The sequence below is a fragment of the Nicotiana attenuata genome, unplaced genomic scaffold (genome assembly GCF_001879085.1).
Source record: "Nicotiana attenuata strain UT unplaced genomic scaffold, NIATTr2, whole genome shotgun sequence".
Classification (NCBI taxonomy): domain Eukaryota; kingdom Viridiplantae; phylum Streptophyta; class Magnoliopsida; order Solanales; family Solanaceae; genus Nicotiana; species Nicotiana attenuata.
Genome location: NW_017670405.1, coordinates 467,046 through 488,653, shown reverse-complemented (window position 1 = coordinate 488,653; position 21,608 = coordinate 467,046). Strand labels below are relative to the sequence as shown.

General features: G+C 36.8%; 2 protein-coding genes across 2 annotated transcripts; both read right to left on the bottom strand.

The window, feature by feature from the left end:
* Positions 1 to 1,782: 1,782 nt before the first annotated feature.
* Positions 1,783 to 5,312, bottom strand: LOC109238951 (pentatricopeptide repeat-containing protein At2g27800, mitochondrial-like). The gene is made up of 3 exons (XM_019405448.1): positions 3,746 to 5,312; positions 2,304 to 2,401; positions 1,783 to 2,204 (listed from the first exon to the last, which is right to left on the bottom strand). Exons 1-2 carry the CDS (start codon positions 5,059 to 5,061, stop codon positions 2,398 to 2,400), a joined length of 1,320 nt encoding a protein of 439 aa, XP_019260993.1. The 5' UTR covers positions 5,062 to 5,312; the 3' UTR covers positions 1,783 to 2,204; positions 2,304 to 2,397.
* A 4,932-nt stretch (positions 5,313 to 10,244) lies between these two features.
* On the bottom strand, positions 10,245 to 17,104 carry LOC109238950 (NADPH--cytochrome P450 reductase). The gene is made up of 18 exons (XM_019405447.1): positions 16,569 to 17,104; positions 15,068 to 15,127; positions 14,914 to 14,990; positions 14,751 to 14,808; positions 14,565 to 14,648; positions 14,439 to 14,475; positions 13,878 to 13,947; positions 13,549 to 13,740; positions 13,377 to 13,469; positions 12,516 to 12,741; positions 12,344 to 12,427; positions 11,985 to 12,136; positions 11,763 to 11,859; positions 11,476 to 11,625; positions 11,309 to 11,386; positions 11,091 to 11,213; positions 10,895 to 11,008; positions 10,245 to 10,717 (listed from the first exon to the last, which is right to left on the bottom strand). The coding sequence occupies exons 1-18, from the start codon at positions 16,851 to 16,853 to the stop codon at positions 10,637 to 10,639; spliced, it is 2,061 nt and encodes a 686-aa protein (XP_019260992.1). The 5' UTR covers positions 16,854 to 17,104; the 3' UTR covers positions 10,245 to 10,636.
* Between the last annotated feature and the right edge of the window lie 4,504 nt (positions 17,105 to 21,608).

The window sequence follows — 21,608 nt, the reverse complement described above, 5'->3', positions numbered from 1 at the left end:
ATACTTACTTCCTCTACTATTAGTTTATTTGTTTTACTCTTTTGATTTTTCTTTTTCTCCCGCAAGAAGAATTGCTTATTAAGATACGAATTTTATCATGCAGGTTGTAATCATACATTTCTGATTTAAGATATTGCGGTTGTAGCAGTGAGTGTTGAATTCCATTAAAGAAGTTCATTTGCTTCATGTTTTAGTATTTCAAATAGATGAAGGTGATGTAAATCTTATGTTCTAGAGTGGATTGGAAATTGCAGTCTTATATTATTTGCCATTTAACCACGTTTTTTGCTTTTACAATTTGCAGAATATTTCTTGCAAACAAGTACTATTCTTGCAGCATTAGTTGCAGCGTTTGCTTTTTTTCTTTTAATCGATCCGCGCATTGCGCGGATACGTATACTAGTTATTTAGAAAAAAGAAAGAGGAATAGGTAGGGGAGGCAGTATCACTAAGGATTTAACATCAATAAACAAATATCAAGCCAAACATCAACGCAGGTACCGGGTAATTCTGCCACCGAGGCTTAACTCATCCCTTTATGATATAAAATTCTCACAACATTTTGGAAACTTTAACCAGCAAACTATTCTAACAAGTACACACCACATGTAAAAATCCGGGTTCATTTTAGCGAGAAGGTCAAAAAACAAAATGAGTTCTGCCATTTGGAAAGGTTCATATACAGACATTAAAGGTAGGGGTGTGCATTCGAATCGGTTTATCGATAAATCGAATCGATTATTTGTTATCGGTTTATCGATTTCGATTTCGAAATTTTCCTTATCGAGTTATCGATTTCGATTTTTTCCTCTTCGGTTTATCGGTTTATCGATAAACCAATAAGAAATACTAAAAAAAAAATTAATTTTTTTTTTAAAATTTTTTTTTTAATTTTTTTTTTTTTTTTGCCTTTATTCTATAATACCCTTTCCTTTACCCTAAGTCCCTAACCCTATTATTTCATCTACCACATTTAAGGAATGATCATATTTAAAGCTCAAGGGAATGAAGTTCAAATTAATGGAAAATAGAATTAGCCGTGATGATGTATTTCTTTTTTTATAACGTTGGAGTGTTGGTGGCATACATTTGATCCCTTACTTTAGTTTCGTTGCATGTGCTTGTTGACACAATTTTTATGTTATAAACGGTGTTCGTCTTATTTTAGCTTCTTTTGGTCCATATTAGTTAGGCGTGTTTATAGTGATATACTTTCCGTGGAATCCCGCAAACTTTCTTATTGGTATAATCGATAACCGAATCGATAAGCCCCAAAAATGGATAAATCGAAATCGAAAAAATCAAAACCTTATTGAAATGATAACGATAAGCATATGTACAAATCGATAATCGATATGTAATTATCGATAAGGGTAAAAATCGAATGCACACCCCTATTTAAAGGTCACCAGCCCCTAAAAAGACAGAAATATCCTTGTCCTGCATTAATCATACTTGATCTGGTTCCAGTGCTGTCACTTAAATATACTTCCCCTTCTCTGCTATAGTGCGATTGTGTCCTCCATGTGTCTTCTCCAACCAATCCATTCTAAATTTGTATTTTAACAGCTAAAAAAGAAACTAATAAGCACCAAAGCGTTTCATATTCTGGCTTTTAAACATATATTTCCTTTTTAACTTAAGGAAATCAACTCCAGATTATCCAGTTCAGCATTCACCAAATCACGACTTAGTATTTCTCTCATCAGATATTGTTTAGCCATTGAACTTCGTCCAGAGAGCTAGTGACAGAGTAAAGGTGTGGTCAAGTTGGGGAACATAGACATAAACGACTAACATTTACCAACTTAGAGTTCAAGTATTAGCATGGCATTTCAAGCTTCAGCATTTCCCAAGAATACCAGTTACATCAAAGTCTACACTGAGGAAGGAGTCCTTCAACTGCATGTTTTGCCTCCTCCATAAGAAGACATCATTTAACTTTAACACTAACAACAAAGTGAGACACAAGACTGGACGGGCGAGCAGATCACAGCATTTTTGTTACAGCGGTGGTGTCCGGCCAGCTTGCATGCACCTCGATTATTACACCAGGTACCTGCTACCTCCTACCAACACAAGTACCTGGAAGAACTCACCTAGTTTTTTTTGTCTCTGCTAGTATTTGAACTTTGGTTTCCAAGATTTGCATTCATTTCATTGACCACTAAGCCAGACCCTTTGAGTGTAGCTTACAACATTTTCTAGAAAAGGAAAACGAAATTTCAAAAACAGTTCATCATCTCCAGGTAAGTTATCAAGTGATGGAAAGAAAAGCTGGAAGAAAATAATAGATAAGTTACCTGCCAATGTTTCAAGTCAAGCACTCATTAGGTTCAGCTCTTGTCAATTGAAACTGCTTTCTCAGAGCCACCATGTCAATGTGATTTTCTTACCTTAGCTGCAGCATCAAAAATTTCTCAACACCACATTTGCTGTGTTTGGTTAGGAAAAAATACAGTATGTTACACAGGCCTACAACTCTAAGAACACAAGAAGTCTAAAACCCGCACAAATTTTTTACATGAATTGAGATTCTAGCATGTCCTCGAGGTTCTTTTATCCCTTTCCTATCAGTGACATCCCCAAAAAAAAATTAACTTGATAAATACTAGAACAGTTTCCCTTAGACCCATTGAGGTGTTTGATAATTGCAGAGCTAGTTCTTCAAGTTTACAAAACTTCCCTTGATTGAAGTTTGCAGTTTTTAGTAGTGTTTGTTTCTCATGCAACAGTATCCAATCTAAGAGCAAGACACTACCAATTTTGCAAACTTTGCATTTCATGCAGTAACAATTTTCTGTTTACACAAGAATAAACCAAAATCACAGCAGAGAGAGTGAGTGAGAGTGCAGAACGATCACCCAAAACGGTTCTAATGGGCACATTCAAATGGCATGCAGTTATCAACCAAGGGAACTAAACCATTCCATATACTTACTAAACCAAACTGGGCGCCTCCATAATTTTTGAAACTTGAGAATGTATGAACAAAATAGTCAATAACCTTTGTATTTGAGACGACCACCATTTTACTTGTTAGCGCATTAAGACATCTCTTATCAGTTCAATGAAACTTGCCAAAGCAGATGTCTCAAGACGACAACTAGTTTAAAAAGGATAATTAAGTGAGTCTTATAATTAACCATCAGATGGATAAACAATTGATATACAAGATGCGAGATGAAGCTAAAGTTTACATGAACTAATGCTGATCAACTAGACATCGATTTAACCAAACCTTATTCAATTAAGAGTCCCTGAACAATGTGCAAGTCTGACATGCTATTACTTCACATGGAGAACAAGTGAGTCTTTACTTTCAAAATATCTATTATTTGTCTTGTTCATCGCACTCGCTTAAACTTAGAGAAAACAGAGGTTGTTTTAGAGGTATTTGTGTGCTCAAGCTAAAATCTGATTATACTAAACTAGTTGAACATAACGTATTAGACAAGTTCATCCGAGATTTATCTTCTTGTGAACTTACAGCCATCTGACTACTGAGGTACCACGTTAAGAAGGCCAACATTCTATTGCAGCTACGGAGCTTTCGGATGCATTAAAAGGCAGCATTTTTGCCCCAATTAAAAGGAGAAATCCATCATTTCTCAATTCACATAGGAGAAATAGTACCATCTATAATTATATTGCAAAAGCATCAGACAAGGAAGGTAAAGCCCTCGTGGACCCACCACAAAAGGCAACAAAAAATCTGAAAATATCAAGGAATGATGAACAATACCTGTACTGATTTCTGACATTTAAATTATGAACATCATCCTCAAGTTCACACAGAAGCTTGCTATGAGTAAGACCATCAACGATGTCCTTATCTTGCAACTCCTTTAACAAGCCGATGGCATCTTTCACACTTTTTTGCCGGCAGACTTCATCAATTACTGTTCGGAAGGTGATGTGGTCAATTGTTCTTCGGTTTTCGTTCATCTCCCACAAGAATTTCACTGCCTCATCAACCTCTCCGCCAAGAGCCAAGGAGTTCACTAGCGAGTTGTACGATTTACTACTAGGTATGAATGCTTTGCACTGCATCTTATCATAAATTTCCTTAGCATTCTTCGTTCGTCCTTGCGCACATAACCCATGAATCAGATAATCATACGAAAATGAGTTGGGCTGGCATTGGTAAACCACGCCCATTTGGTGAAACACCCTAAGGGCATCGTTCACATGAAGTGAAAGCACGTATCCCTTTATCATGGTATTCAAGGAAAAGATATCCGGTTCAATCCCATTATCGACCATTTGCTTGAAGAGGGACCTTATAGTGTCCATATACATGTGATTTATATACGAATTATTCCTCCTACTAAGAAGAGCCGCGAAAAGGATATTATAAGTTTTAATCGACGGCCTACAATCCAATTTCCTACTATTTAACATATGCTTATATATCATCACTGCTCGAGTCAACTTCCTAGCTTCCGTGAAATAATAAATCATTGAATTGAAAAGCGCCTCGGACCCAATAGATGGAACGGCAAGCACTTGATTAACAATATGATCCATTTCTTCATACATTTTCGCTTCACCAAGCCGTTGTATGGCAACATGATACGTCGAAACATCATGCCTAAACCTGTGCTGTTTCGACGCCCAATTAAACAACTCCAAACACACTAAAGGATCATTTTGTGAAGTCATGACATCCCTCAGTTCTTCAGGGGTAAATCTAGGTGGAAGCTGAGTTACAGCCCTTTGAAATCGGGATTCATCAAGAACAGGCTTTGCTGCAGCTCTTGCTCTTCTGTTCATCCTCTTCCTCAAAGATCTTGAGGGAGGTCCTCTTAGCCATGTTGGTGAACTTGAACAATAGAAATTGACAAATTGGGTTTGAGGTAAAAGAGGTCTAGGATTTGATGGGTAGTAAATTTGAGGCCAACAACACAATTTTCTTGAACTGTAGCTAAAAAGGTAGGCATATAAATGATAATACAAAGTGTTCAAACAAGTAATTTTATTAAAGGTGGGATCTTTAATACAGAAAAGACTTAATTTTGAGCAGGAATGGGAAAAATGGTGCCTAAAAATAAATAGCATATTGGAAGTTATACTACCAAAGAAAAGGATGAATAACAGGAAAATAGATCAAGAAAATGCTTACTATGTAGAATTCCACTTCGCTCAAATTCTTGTTGACCCAACTCAATCTGGGTTTCAAGTTTTGGTCTTTTTGTAGTTCAAATAAGTTGTACGATAAAGAAGCAGTGAGCGGCCAAAGATGGTGATATGCTCACACAGCAGCAACGACAGGGTGGAAAGGGGAAAGGGCAGCAAAATTTGGGCACGAGTGTTTTATTTGTTAAGTAGGCAAATAAAGTCAATTAGTCCTAAAGTTATTTAACTCAAAATGAGTGAAGAATAAGTTTGTAACTTAACTCGTCTAACTCAAAATTACATTTTTGCTTTTGTGTAATTGAGATAATAAAGTTATAATCTTTTCATTCCAGTATTTTTGGCATCCTTTATTTATTTTTTTATTTTTTTTATTCTAAAATGGATATTTTTATATTAAAAATAATTGAATTGATATTCTTATTTTTATTTCGTTGATGTAACTTATTGTAGTCCTCCTAGATACAAATAAGTTACTTGGGACTAATGATACTGTTGGTATATATGCAGATTTAGCTAGCAAAGTCTTCGTCCCCGTCTTTCCTCGATTCAGCGAAGCCCCACGTCTCGATTACAGTCCAGGTTCTATCTTTCTTGCCTTTACCATTGATCTCGATATTTTATCTTACTTGTATTACTTTAACTGTAAAACGTCATTTATTTTACGTAGACCCTATTTAGCTATTAGTTAGGACTTGCCTGCCATAATTGTTTCCTTGATTATATTATTTACAATCTGTCTCTTGTCTTGCTTTAACTGTAGAAATCATTTTTAGTAGGCCCCCTTATTTAGCTATTAGTTAGGACTTGCCTGTCTAGATTACTTGTATTTTTCTTTAATTTTTGCTTCCCGAGCTATATTATAGTAATTTTGCTCATTCTCTCTGTGAGTCGGAGGTTATATTTCGACTATTCATTTTATTTTTGTCACTTGTTTTCGGGGTAGTGTTTGCGTAGCGTATACTAATTTATAATGACTTTGGTGAACGATAGTAAGGTAAGGTCTTGTCCTCCGGGGTGTCCTGACAGAGGAGGGGGTGCAGGGGTAAGAGGACTAATGGAGCCCCCAGGCTGAGACTGGGGTTTTGGAACGTAGGAACTTTGACTGGAAAGTTTATAGAGTTAGCGAGGATTCTCGAGAAAAGAAAGATCAGTATAGCTTGTATACAGGAGACTAGATGGGTAGAAGATAAGGTGCGAGATGTGAGCAAGTTCAAACTATGGTATTCTGGGAGGGCGAGGGACAGGAACGGGTTAGGTATCTTGGTTGATGAAGACCTTCATGATCTAGTGGTGGAGGTTAGGAGGGTGAACGACAAGCTGATGACTATTAAGCTAGTTGTTGGAGGATTTATTTTGAACATAATCAATGCGTACACACCCCAAGCAGGCTTGGACAAGGAAGTCAAAAGGCGTTTCTGGGAGAATTTAGATGAGATGGTGCGTGGTATTCCGTATACTGAGAAGCTTTTCATAGGAGGAGATTTCAATGGCCACATTGGAGCGACATATGGGGGGTATGCTGATGTGAATGTGGCTTCGTTTTTGGAGATAGGAACGGAGGAAGAACTTCTCTGTTGGACTTTGCTAGAGCCTTTGATTTGGTGATAGCAAACTCGAGTTTTTCGATGAAGGTGGAGTACTTGGTCACCTTCCGAAGTTCGGTGGCCGTGACTCAGATTGATTATCTTCTCTACAAGAAGTCCGATAGAGGTCTTTGCACATATGGCAAGGTCATCCCGAGTGAGAACCTCACGACACTTCATAGGCTCCTGGTCATGGACTTTGAGATCACAAGGAAGAGAAGGAAGAGGGCGGTGTATAACCAACCTAGGGTTAAGTGGGGAGCCTTGACGGAAGCCAAAGCACAGGAGTTGGGGACTAAGTTGATGACTAGGGGGCTTGGAGGAGTAGTGGGGACGCAACCGCAATGTGGACCACGACTGCACAGTGTATTAAAGAAGCCGCTAGAGAGGTTTTAGGGATCTTGAAGGGCTACTCTAGTGGTCATAGAGAAGATTGGTGGTGCAATGGAGAGGTACAAGGAAAAGTGGAGACCAAGAAAGAGGCATATCTGAAGCTAGTGGAAAGTGCAGACGGGGAGGAGAGAAGGATGAATAAGGAGCAATATAAGTTAGCTAAGAAGGAGGCAAAATTAGCAGTTACGGTGGCCAAGACTGCAGCTTTTGGTCGTTTGTATGAAGAACTCGAGGGCCGAGGTGGGGATAAGAGGTTGTTCAGGTTATCCAAGGTAAGAGAAAAGAAGGCCCGTGACTTGGACCAAGTGAAGTGCATCAAGGATAGAGGAGGTAGAGTTTTGTTGGATGAGGGACTTATCCGTCGGAGAAGCAGACCTACTTCCATAGTCTTTTGAACGAGGAGGGGGACAGGAACATTGTACTGGGTGATTTGGAATTCTCCGGGAGTCGTTGCGACTTTAGCTGTTGTAGGTGGATTAGAGTTGAGGAGGTTGAGAGGGTTATGCGCAAGATGAGCAGGGGCAGAGCGACCTGGAAGAGTGCGGGCAAGACGGGCTTGGAGTGGCCCACTAGGTTATTTAATGTCATTTTTAGAATGAAGAAGATGCCGAGGAGTGGAGGTGAAGCACAATGGTTCCTTTATACAAGAACAAGGGTGATATCCAAAATTACAATAACTGTCAAGGTATCAAGTTGCTTAGCCATACTATGAAGTCCAGGAGAAGGTGGTGGAGCTAAGAGTGAGGAGGAGTGTGTCTACTTCTGAGAATCAATTCGGGTTTATGCCGGGACGCTCGACTACAAAGGCTATTCACCTTGTTAGGAGTTTGATGGAGCAGTATAGGGAGAGGAAGAGGGACTTGCATATGGTGTTCATTGACTTAGAAATTGCATATGATAAAGTCCCAAGGGAGGTTTGTGAAGGTGTTTGGAGGCTAGAGGTGTACATGTTACCTACATTAGGGTGATTAAAGACATGTATGATGGAGCAAAGACCCGAGTGAGGACGATGGGAGGGGACTCAGACCATTTTCCGATTATGATGGGGTTGCACCAGGAGTCGGCACTCAGCCCTTTTTTGTTTGCCCTGACGATAGACGTTCTGACGCGCCACATCCAAGGGGAGGTGACATGGTGCATGTTATTTGCAGATGATATTATATTGATTGACGAGACGCGAGGCGGTGTGAACGCGAGGTTAGAGGTGTGGAGGCAGACCCTGGAGTCTAAAAGCTTCAAGCTGAGTAGGACCAAAACAGAATATTTGGAGTGTAAGTTCAGTGGTGAGACTCGGGGAGGGGAAGGGGAGGTGAGGCTGGATTCGCAAGTCATCCTTAGGAGATGTAGTTTTATGTACCGTGGGTCTATTATTCAGGGGGATGGGAGATTGATGAAAATATCACACATCGTAATGGGGCAGGATGGATGAACTGGAGACTCACTTCTGGTGTTTTGTGTGATAAGAAGGTGCCACCAATACTTAAAGGTAAGTTCTACAGAGTGGTGGTCAGACCGACTATGTTATATGGGGCTAAGTGTTGGCCTGTCAAGATTGTTCATATCCAGAAGATGAAGGTAGCAGAGATGAGGATGTTGAGATGGATGTGCAGGCACACCAGGCATTGAGGACAAGATGCGGGAAACGAGGATTAGGTGGTTTGGACATGTGAGGAGGAGGAGCACAGATGCCCGGTGAGGAGGTGTGAGAGGTTGACATTGGAAGGCCTACGGCGAGGCAGAGGTAGGCCGACAAAGAAGTGGGGAGAGGTGATTAGGCAAGACATGATGCAGCTTCAGTTGACCGAGGACATGACCCTTGATAGGAAGTTGTGGAGGTTGAGGATTAGAGTAGTCGGGTAGGTGGTAGATTATTCATACCAATAGGATTAGTACGTACTCTTGCATTCTGTTGGTAGTAGATTTCTATGAATACCCGTCATTTTCTTTCATTTTGATCATCTTATTATCGTGTCGTTTCTATGCTACTTTTACATGGCTTTTTGGTGTTGTCCCTCATTGTCTATCTTTTAATTAATGTGGTGCTTATGTTTTTCTGAGCCGAGGATCTATTGGAAACAACCTCTTTACCTTCACAAAGGTAGGGGTAAGGTCTGCGTACCCACTACCCTCCCCAGACCCCAGGATGTGGGATAATACTGGGTATGTTGTTGTTGTTTTTAGCTAGCAAAGTCTTCTAATACTTTTTTCAACAATTATTTTCTGTCAAAAACCGTCAAATGAATTAAAATATAGAACCTTGTTTTTAGTCAAGTAGTAAATTTCAAACAATAGACTTTTGAAGAAAAACCAAATTGAAGCAAGAATCTGACATGGATACTCATTTTATTGCATGACACAAAAATTTTGAACAGGCTGCTCGCATCTCTCTATGCAATTTTGTTGTCACAAGTCACAACTCACAATTGACACTCTAAAAGCACTACTTAAAAAAATGAAACTTTCTTTTTATTTTGATTCCCAGAGGATCTAAATGTTGTTGAAATATTTAGAAAAGCTCTTTTCTTTTCTTTTTGCATATTAAAGTTAATAATTGAAAAGTGAAAACTGGTAGAAAAAGGTAATGGATGTTAAAAGTTTTCAAAAAGATGGGGAGGGGATGTAACGTGTAAAATTCCGTAAATTTGTACATCTCATCTATCTTATTTTCCTACAACATGGCATGTTTTGATCAAAACTTGTTTAGTCAGTATTTATCACGAGATGTTCTGACTGACCTTTCCCCTCAAATTAGATTGATTGCTAATCATTAGGATTAAGGGTTCGTAACATCAAAATCATCATCATCATAATCATCGTCGTGATCATCCATCATCATCATTATTGTTACAATGATTTGATCCAATCAGATATTACAAGGGCTATATTAGTTTGGAGTTGAGCGATAAAAAAGTATATACTATCTTCAACAATTAATTTCTATAAATCAGGTTGCTTATGAGATAATTACAAGCAAAACTTGTACAATAAATATTACATGGTAACAAGATAGTAACCAACATGCTCATCAGATTGAATCAGAGGGGATTTCTTGTGTTCAAACAAACTGGGAATGCGTGAACAAACGATGAAGTGCACAAGAATATTGTGATATCTGATTTGTTGTTTAAAATAAATAAATAAAAAACTGGCAAGCACAAATGTGTACCAACACATTTATTCTACCCGCCCTTCATTTATACAGCTATTCTTACAAAAGTCTTTCGTACATATTACAACATGATTTGGGATTGTTTTAACCAATTAAATATAACAATTTTTGTATCAGTCCTGAATCTCTTATAAAAAATTAATCAGAACTTTAAAGGTATTTAAATCTGCTCCAACGAAAGAGTAATAACCAATTTAGTAGACAAAACTTAGATGCTGCAGAGAATCCAGACCTTGGCTATTGACTGTAATAATCTTTTTAGCTGCTGGAACTCAAAGCAACTGAGAGGAGGACCTTGCCAAGCTTTGCTAAAAGTAAACAAACGGGACCAAACGTGCTGGCCTTAATATGATCACCATACATCCCTGAGATATCTTCCATCCATTTGGAGTTTCTTCACAATAGCCTCAGCTTTGGTTGAGTCGACCTTATCCTGGATTTGATTTAAACAAATAACTAAATAAGATACAGCAAAAGTAATAAGAACATAAGTTCCCGCCTATCAGGACAATCAGATATCAAATCATCCACCATTTAACAGACAGATAAAATTGCTGGATTTACAGCAAATGATGTATTCAGGTCCAGCAGATGAATAAAAGCCATATACCTGCTCCTGGACTATGATATGGAGTGTACGATGTACATCCCTGGCCATCCCTTTCGCATCCCCACATACATATAGATATCCCTCCTGGGAGATTAAACTCCAAACATGGGAAGCCTGCTCATACGTCATAAGTTGCATTAGAATCACTTAGCTTTTTTACAGCAGAGCTCAAGTCTTATTTTATCAGCACACTTGCCTTTTCCAGCATTTTATGTTGAACATACTCTTTCTGGGGTCCTTCCCTTGAAAATGCAATAATCAGCTCTGATATTACATCTTGATCCACAAAACTCTGAAGCTCCTCCTCATAAATAAAATCCTAAAACCAAATATCAATGTAAGGATATCTACCAGAGGGTATCAATTATCAGACATCCAAATATATAAATTCGTAATGAATCAGTCACAACCTACCATTCTACGATTCCTACAACCAAAAAACAACAAAGCAGGACCAAGTTGAGCCCCATCTTCCTTCAATGCTGCTCTTTCCTGAAAAATCCATCCGTCTTAGAGCACTTGAACCAGAACAAACAATATTAATTTTTTTTAAAAAAAACAAACAAAAGCAACTGTCTCACCTGCAGGAATCCCCTAAATGGTGCCAAACCAGTACCAGGTCCCACCATGACAATTGGAACTGAAGGGTCAACCGGTAACTTGAAATTAGATGGCCTAATGAAGATTGGAGCAGAGCTGCAATTTTGACTTTTCTCCAATGGAACTGCATTCTGTTTATTTTTGAATGAACTCAAGATGTCAGTACAAAACCTATTTGCTTGTATAAAGAGCAAAACTAATTAGGAGTGCAAGGAAACATAATAAGGACTTGAATATTGACAATGCATGTGTAAGATTCTTCTAATACCTTCATCCAAGTCGAACACACTCCTTTGTGAATTCGGCCAGTGGGAGTTGGACCATAGACTAGTGCACAGGTCACATGGATTCTAGCAGGAGCAAATCTACAAATGAAAAAAAATGGGTCCATCAATTTAATTCACAAATGTTGAGGCCAAGTATACAGCACTTATGTTTTGTGGATTTGTCAAAATTCCATCTGCCACATTAATCAGATGAGGCTACACACCGAGGAGATGACGAGATTGAATAGTAACGAGGCTGTAAACGAGGGGCAACCGCTGCAAAAAATACACCAAGGGGAGGCTTTGCCGAAGGGAACTCAGCCATTACTTCAAGAAGACTTCTTTGACTTGCAACAACCCATGCAGAATACTCATCCTGATGAAATCAAAATCAAGGGCACATTAGTGTGTCGATTTAACCTCGTGGGTTTATTACCACCCACCCAGAGGAAGTCCACAGAAATACTTTCTGTCAATGGTGAGTCAGTAATACAGCCAAAACAAAACGAAAGAAGATGGAACAGCATAATCAAACTACTTCATTGTTAAAAGAAGATTAACAGCATAATCAAAACTACTTCACCTTGCCCAGTGGAGATGCCAAGAACTTGAGCTTTTCTGCTTCACTAGGTTCAGCTGCATGGGCAGCCAATGCAACCAAAGTAGCCTGAAAACACATCATTCAGAATCTCCAGTAAAGCAATGCAATATTAACCGTTAAAATAAGTAAAATGCAATATCTAATGAAGACAGACCTTCCGCGGAGGATTCAGAAGATCTGCGAAACGTGCAAGTGCAGCTCGCAGTGTGCAAGGACCAGGGAAAGGTGGGGGCAACGAGCCTCCAAGAGCTGTACCGTCCTCCTTGTCAGTATGAATAGAGAATATTAAGTCTAATGACTGCCCGAGCAATCTCGCAGCTTCCTCAACAATTTCTTCAGGATTTTCAGCATAAACACCCACATGATCTCCTGTTTCATAGCTGAGAATTGGAAGAAAATGACGCATTACAACACAAACCTTATACAATCATCATAGCATCATGAGCACAGGTATCCAACAAAAGAAGCAGAGATACAATAGCTCACAAACTTCAGGACAACTGATAGACAATGAGATAGCTTAGCATAACCATCCTTGGATAAGAAGAATTAGCGCACAACAAATAATTGAACTCTAACCATGCTAATTTGTCTTCACTAACAGAAGATAGAAAATTTTATTACAAAACCCGTCTAATATATAGAGAAAGATCTAGTTATTATGGCAAGCCATTAAAGGAGAGGGAGCCACCAGAACTACCCCTTAGACCTTCCTCCACTAAGATTAAAGCCTTTCTGTCCCCACATGCAGCGAGAAAATCTTTATTGTATCTTCCACACAATGCAAAGCGTATCAAAGTATAAACTTACCCTACATGCAACCTGTTCCGACGGGACAAGCTATGACTTATGATAATAAGATAGAACATTTCGAATAGAATGGGATGCCGCATGGGATGCCGCACGTGTGACAGAAAGATCCTTCGTTAACTACTTCACCTACCTAAGACCTTTCTTTTATATTTTGACACACAATATCATCAACCATATAAACAGAAGAAATGTACAAACTTACGAAATCCCAGTGCCAGATATATCAAACTCCAAGTGTATACATGAGCGATCAGATTCGGGTGTGTGAAGCTCCCTTTGAACAGCAACATTTACTCTGGAGGTAAAAAAGGAGAACTATCTGTAAGAAGCCAAAAGGCTGAATCAGAAAACAGAATGCTCATCTGAATACTTACTTGCATGGATGATGGATGTCATACGAGGTATTTCCATTAGCCATGCTGGCATGCTTATCATCATGACTCGCAGCGGTATCATGGATAACCAAACGATATTCAGGAATTGCAGCTGTATATGGAATGGCTGCAGAATTTGCATCATCCTCATCTCTAAGTATTTGATCTAATTCAGGCCACAGTTGTTCTCGCCTAAGAAAACAAATCAAGGTAAATAACCAAACACCAAACTTTGTCTGCTTATCCCGTCATATCATCTCAGAGATGCATAAAGAATGATTCAAATAACATAACAAATTGCACAAACAAAGAAGGGGAGGTTTAATTACCAGGCAGCAAAATCATCTTCAATGCACTGATCATCATCACCAAGGCCAACAGGCACAATACGTTTTGCACCTGTGATACAGTGAGTCCAACTAAGGTATAAACTTGTTTAAATTAAAATGATCATCCCACGCTAACAAGTAGCAAAAGAGTGAATTGAGAATTGGCTGATAATAGCTTTTCAACAGGAGGCCCTGGGAACAAATATCTTCATAAAGCACCTATAACTGAAAAGTAAACTGCACCTACCTTCACTTAAAGAAGCATAAGATTGAAGCATATCAGGACTATATAACCCCAATGCAAAAGATAAAAACTAGATGCCCCAAGAAATGCCAGCAACACAAAAAATCATTTCAAATTACTAACTCCTGGTAGTTGGGAAATGCATAGAATCAAAAACAATCACGATTACACAACACAGTCTAGTTGGGAAAAGAGTGGAGGCATAATTTACTTTGCAATATCATCCAACAACTTTCAAGCAGCTGTTTTCTTAGTACGATGAAAGTTGAAGCAAGAACAGTAGAACATATGATAGTGGAAAGGCCATATATACACACCTTGTTCACTTAATTGTTCATCTATCACCTTCCCAATCTGTTCAAAATGTTCTTTGTCAGATAACAAAGGCGGAAAAGACAATAATAATTTTTTTTAAATGGTATAATAATATATCTAGCAAATACCTTGTTAAAATGTTCATATTGGCGATTACCCAAGCCAAAAACGCCATACGTAAGGTGCTGCAGCCACGTGCCCCGTTCTTGTCCCTAAACATAAAACACAAATATAAGGTTCCCCACACAAAAAGGGAAGTTGCTCTGAAAGAAGCATATTGAAAGAGCAATGATGCTCATAACTCCTTTTTCTACCTCAGTGAACCACTTGTAAAACCTTGCAGCATTATCAGTGGGCTCGCCATCCCCATAGCTAAAGTATCAGATGTAAGAATGTAAGGTATGCATGAAGTGTATTCTTAAGTTAAAGCAAACAGATAATCAAACTTCACAGATTCCAAAAGAACATATCTCTTACGTTGCCACCATGAAAAATGCTACTGTTTCTTTCTTCAGTTTCTCCTCATACAGATCATCATCGGCAGCATAATCATCCTAGGGTTGAAAGTTATGTTATCAGAGAAAGAGACAGAAAGCAAGGAATTCAGGATAAATCACTCAATTTGACTTACCATGTCCACAACTTTTACTACTGCCTTCTCATATCTTGCTTTTATCTCCTCCGATAAAGCCTGACAGGAAATATAATACTAAATTATTGATCAAAAACATGCAGACAATCAGTCTTTAGACTGACGTGAGCATGCAGAAAAGTGAGATTTTTGGAAAGCCTCCTGAAGTGGATACATGACTGTGCCACATATTAGTTACATAACTTTATGTTGCTTATGCTATGTGCCTTAGGGATGAGAGTTAAAACTTTCAAGCCAGGATTTCTAAAGGCCTCGCTGCAGTAGACAACTCCAGTGGCAGAGTCGGTTACATAACTTCATCTTGGTTATGCAATGTGCATTAAAGATGAGAATTCAAACTTAAGTAGCAGCAATTTGCTCATCAAGAAACATAATCACGTTTAATTGTAGAAATAGACGAGAATCTTCAACTATAGAACTGCTTTGAATGCAATAGCATGCATTTTCATTTAAACCACCAAATATAATGGAGTAACAAACCTGAAAGCAAGTCTAAAATGCTCTACATGAACGGGCACTAGCAATAAGTTTATCAAAATTAAGTATTCCAGAGCACCCAATAGGTCCCACCATTATTTTCACCTCTTATATTCAAGATCCATCCAAAGAATTTGATAACAGAAAAAGGGGAAAAAGAATGAATAATTCCATCAACAAGTTCAGCATCCAGCAGAATCTCCATAGCCATTATATCATGATCGGAAAATGGAAGTTAAGAAGAAATGCAACAGAAGCACTGAGATGCATAAAACACAATTATCATTCCCAGGATGCTCGTGTAAATAAAGAAGAAAGAGATCTATGGATTAGTCAACCCTGGAGAAGAACTTCTGGACTACTGTGCATGAACAGGCTTGAACCTCAGTCTAAACCTTATAATCTGTTGAACTTTGATGAGAAAATTAAGAATATAAGTAACTTTTCTATACGATCAAATTCCCTATTTCTCAGGTTAAAAGAACATGAAATAGTACATAGATAAAGATCAAAGAAGCAATAAAATGGCCCAATCAGCAGGTGAATCTAGGAGTCTTTCTCTAAATAAAAAATTTTCTAATTTATTTTTTAAAATAACAGTATCATGTCGTCCGACCAGCTCCCCAAATACCAGCTATCTCCCACCAACAAACCAAACACAGAGCTGTTAACTCTGCCCACCAAAGCTTAAAGTGGATCTAGAATTTTATGTAATCACAGCTCCCACTACTCAACTTAACATATGAACCCAGTAGCTTTGGCTGGAAGCCTATATATGTGCTAAAAAATCCAGCAAAGTAAATCAAATGTAACTGTGATACAATTCAGAACTCGAACCCATAATGCTCAACTCCTGGATCCAACTCTGCTACTCATATGTGATACTGTATGTGAATTAAGTATAAGTATATCTCTACTGAAATTTTCTAATTTTATAGTGTATACATAGCGCAAGTAAAAAGCCAACGATCTCTACTTTTATTCATAAAATGAATATACACACCTTGGCAAAACCCTCAGCAGTACCAGTTTGAGTACCGAAAAATACGGTGACCTTAACTTTTCCAGGTTCCAGCTCAATCTCCTCCTCCGGCTCCACATGTAAGGACTTGGGGAACACGATAGGCTTAACTTCTTTACTCCGATCACTTGATCTCTTCAAAAACAACACCACTAACCCAACGATGACAGCAAACGACGTCGTCAGTAGCACCAACACCGTATCGCTCCCCAACGACACTCCTAACGCCGATTCAATCGATCTCACCAACTCCGAACTCGACTCCATACTTGTAGGGTTTTTGAATGGAGGAGGACGGCGGAGGAGAGGGAGGAAGAAGAGGAAGTTCTGGTTGGTTGTGGTGGTGGGTTTTATGTGTGTGAGATTTTGACCAGAAGTATTCTTAGGCTCTGTTTGGATGGATCTTAAATCGAAAGAAAGGAGAAAAGGAAAAGAAAAAAGAAGGGAAAAAGGAGAAGACTTTTTGATTAAATAAAGAGAAGGAAAAAAAGGAAAAATAGTACTTGCTGAATTTTTGTTGTGACTTGTCCGAAAAGAGAAGAAAAAACAAGCTGTACTTTCTGTGGGGTCGGGCGGTCGGGGTAGTTGACAAATGAGAAGCTTCTAATCACTTCTCTGTGTGTTTTTTGGGATAATTTCACTTAAGTACAACTCACACACCTAACTTGCAACATAATAGTTTAGATATTACATTGCAAATCTAAAGCCCAAAAATAATAGGCTAGTTCCCGAAAAAATAGCTTATTTCACACAATCATTATATTATACGAAGGTAAGAAATTCAAACACCTTTATGTGCAATTACTGAAGCAATCCAACAGGATAAAAGAAAAATAAAAAATTGATAAATAAATTGTATAATTCCTCCGACGCGTACAAATCTGTTTCATATAGCACATACACGAAAAAGAAGAAGAGAAGGAAGTGTCAAACTTCTGTAGAGACCTCTTACACGCTAACAATGTATATACATCCTTATAAACTGAAAAAATATATATTTATACAACATTATACACAAGTATACACAATTATACAATACTGTATAACTTGTATAAACATGTATAATAGTGTATAAGAGGTGTCTGTATACCCATATGCACAATTATACACTATTATACAGTGTCGATACAACCTGCTACATAGTTATGATTTTCCAGAACTTCAAACTTCAGAATCTTCCAAAATTACCAGAACTTCAAACTTCAAAATCCTCCAAAATTAGTGGTTGTTTGTTGGTGCAAATCAAGTTTGAGAGCTATTTATTTTCAGATCTGTGTGTATTTTCATGTTTCTTTCAAAAATCTTCTTCGTTCTTCTGCTTGCCGCCATGAACGACGGAGTCTTTCTTCGAGCCTTCTTCGAGCCATTAATGGCAGAATTGCGTAGGGGGTAAAGGAGGGGAATAACGGGGGCTAGGTTAAGAGAGGATGAGGGATCTATGTGGGTTAGAGAGAAAGGAGTAAGAGGCGGTGAGGGAGAGAAGGGAATAAAGAAAGAAGAAAATAATAAAAACCCTAAAAGTATGTCTTTAATAGTGGGCTAAAGGCTGAAAAGTTTCTTTCAAGTTATGTACAACATGGGCTATATAGGGTAAGAGCTTTAAATGTGGGCCATTTTCGGTTGGACTATTAGGCCAAGTGACATGGGCTGTAATTCTTCTTTTTTTTTAAAGAAAAGTGATTATTACTGTATTTTTTGCTAATAAATACTCTACGAATATTGTAAAACAACTTTTGCAAGTGATTTTAGTAATAAGTATTACATTTTTTTTATTTTTTAGTCTATTTCAAAAAATATAAATTTTGTAATATTTAAAATAATTTAACTTAGACTTTTCTTTTTATTTTTAACGAGATAATTAACAGTCATATAAATATTTATGTCTTGTGTCAAATCATAAATTTTAAAATACATAGTACTACCTTTATTTTGTTAGGATCCCAAATTGCTTTTTATCATGTCATAATAATTTAAGACGCATTATATTTATACTATGTTTGTTGGTAATAATTGTTGTGTTTTTTCACGTAATTGGCCTTTTTGTCTTTTTGCAATATAGCAAAAATTTTAGCTAGCGTTTGGGCATAGATTCCCAAATTTATTTTGAAAAATGTGATTTGGGTGAAGTTTGGTTTGAAGATGAAAATGTGTTTGGACATAAGTTTTCAAAACACGTTTCACTTTTTTTTTTGAAAAAACGTGAAAAATGACTTATACCCAGAAGTTCTAAAAGCTATCACAAATACCCAACAGTACCTTTATCAATAACATTCATTATATTATCACAAACCATAGTCCTGAACATAAATAAATTTGATACAAAATTATCACTTTTATAGTGAACTATATAATACACTATCAGATGACCGAGAAGACGAAGCAGCATCGTTACAAAACCTCGTAAGTGTTAGAACATGCGCAGCGGAAGCAAGCATACAATTAGGCATCAATTACATGTAAACTAGACAACGCAATAATAACGAGATCAGGAACACTAACCTCTTGAAATAGTTGCACAAATTCTCCAAGCAGCAAGAATCCAGGGTTGTAGTCTTCTGCTATATGCCTAGTAAGACCTTGAACACTTTTGCTTTTGGGTAGGCAAGAACAATACAACTCTAGGGTAGTTAACAGGAGAAACCTGTTTTCTTTTTATACATGAAATTAAGCCATAAAAATAGGCTCAAAAACGTGTGGAGTAGGATTCCATAAGTAGAATCCTACTCCAACTCAAAAAGGTAATTTTTCTCCCAAGCTACTTTTTACCCAAGTTTGTCCAGGTTATTACTAGGTATAACATGGACCACAGAAATAATAAGAGGCTACTAATTATAGTACTAATTCGAAGTAGGCAAGAATTAGATCCTACTATAATTAATTGCAATTTATTCCACTAAAAAATGCAATTGAACTCCTCAATATGAATTTTAAAAATTTATCAACACTTATTTTAACTTCCCATGTTAAGATTTCAAATACCAGTTAATTAAATTAAATCACTGAAAATTTAATTCAATCAACTAATTAAATCATTTATAATTCCGCTTAAACTATCTCATGTGACGGATACAAAATCCACCGGCCGGGTTTTCACATGAAAACTTATAAGCTTATATAAAGGGGTATTATCAAACCCAAAAACCAAGTCATGGATTCTATCAACTAATTATTATTCACAAATGTTATTTGTTATTGTCCAATTTATTAGGCATATACTAACTCTAAATAGAGTCGTACCTTTTGATAAATCAAAATAATAAACAAATTACATTGATCATAATAATTATATCAAGATTAGGAGTATAAGCTCATTCAATGAATTAGAGAAAGTGTTTTATATGTAATTAGTACAAAAACACATTTTCTCTACTTGGTCCGTTCAATATACACTGAGTATACTAGCACAAGAAGTTGGAGTAGACTTACTCCCATAATCAAGACAAATTATACAATAATCTTGTGCTACAATCATCAAGATATTTTGTCCGATAATATCTTTGATTGTGAACATAGTTTATTAATTATGAGAACCAACAATTTAATCTTCTGTGTATGAGCTAAGACTCCATACACTAAATTGTCTACTACATAATCAAAAGGACACACATGTTACAAATGATCTATTTAAAATAGTGCTTTATTGAATTGAATAAATTAAATAAACAATTATTTTATAAAGAACAAAATATAATACTATGTCTAAACCGCATGGTTAATAGTATATCCCAACAGTAAGGGCGTTCAGAATAGTATTTGCTTTTTTTGCTAAAAACTTTGAAAAAGTATTGAAAGAGCCTGCATAGTTTACGAATTCTGCTTAGTAGGGACCTAAACACAGGAATTTTTTTTTTCAGAGTAAGACCACGCCTTATGACGATTAAATGATGGGCTCTTTTATAAAATATAAAAGTTTGGGGCAATTTTTAAAAAATATAATAGTGAACTGATTTTGGGATTGGGGTTTTGGGTTTTGGGAATTTGCCAAAATATAGATAAAATTTATGGCCAAACATATATTTGCCAAAAAAATCCCAAATATATTTTGGCAAAATCTATGACCAAACGAGTCCTTAATATCAACTTGTTACAACTTACACCCACCTATTATTATTTTTTCTAGATTTGCAATGATCTTAACAATGTATATCCTTTTCAAAATTTTCTAATACTCACAAACATGGAGAGAACAACGTTTTTTGTAGGATTAGGCTCAGCATTATTTATGTGAAGATGGAGCACACATCTACATTAATAATTCTAATTTCTGCTAGTATATCAAAAAACAATTAGAGATTAATATCAGAAATATTTCGTGACAGTAGCAATGATAACAAGGGGATTTTCTATTAAATAGTACGACACTATTTAATATCGATCAATAAATTATTACTATTTGCTTGTCTAACATAAAAAGGTGGGTAATAATTGATAATAAACTACTACTATATTTTTTATCTAATTGCTAGCTTGCTCGTTACCAAGATCATGCTGCTTGCAAATTGCATTGTACAAAATTCAACTCCCTCTCTCTTTTCGTAGACTTAGCTTGCGTTTGGCGATAGATCGCCAAATTTGTTTTGAAAAATTTAATTTGGGTGAAGTTTGGTTTGAAGATGAAAAATATATTTGGATATCACTTTTAAACATATTTTACTTTTTTTTGGAAAAAAAAAAAAATAAAACATGACTTATACCCACAAGTTTTAAAAACTATTACAAACACCCAATAGTTTCATTAATAACATTCATTATCATTATCACAAACCATAGTCTTGAACATAAATAAATTTGGTACAAAATTATTATTTTTATAATGAACTACATAATACGCTAATAGATGACCGAGAAGATAAAGTAGTATTGTTACAGAATAATAAATGATGGGCTCTTTTATAAAATATAGAAGTTTGGGATAATTTTTTAAAAACAGTAATAGTAAGATTTTGTGCCAAAACCAGCTCTTGGGATTTAGATTTTGGGTTTTGGGTTTTATTTGTCAAAATATGAATAAAATTTATGAAC

Bases quoted from the DNA above. Each gene is read 5' to 3' on its own strand.
- LOC109238951 (XM_019405448.1), bottom strand. From the start codon at position 5,061: ATGCTATTTATTTTTAGGCACCATTTTTCCCATTCCTGCTCAAAATTA.
- LOC109238950 (XM_019405447.1), bottom strand. From the start codon at position 16,853: ATGGAGTCGAGTTCGGAGTTGGTGAGATCGATTGAATCGGCGTTAGGA. The intron at 11,626-11,762 runs GTATTAGAAGAA...AAAAATAAACAG, and splicing joins TGTGTTCGACTTGGATGAAG to AATGCAGTTCCATTGGAGAA. The intron at 10,718-10,894 runs GTATATGGCTTT...AATCAAATCCAG, and splicing joins ATATCATAGTCCAGGAGCAG to GATAAGGTCGACTCAACCAA.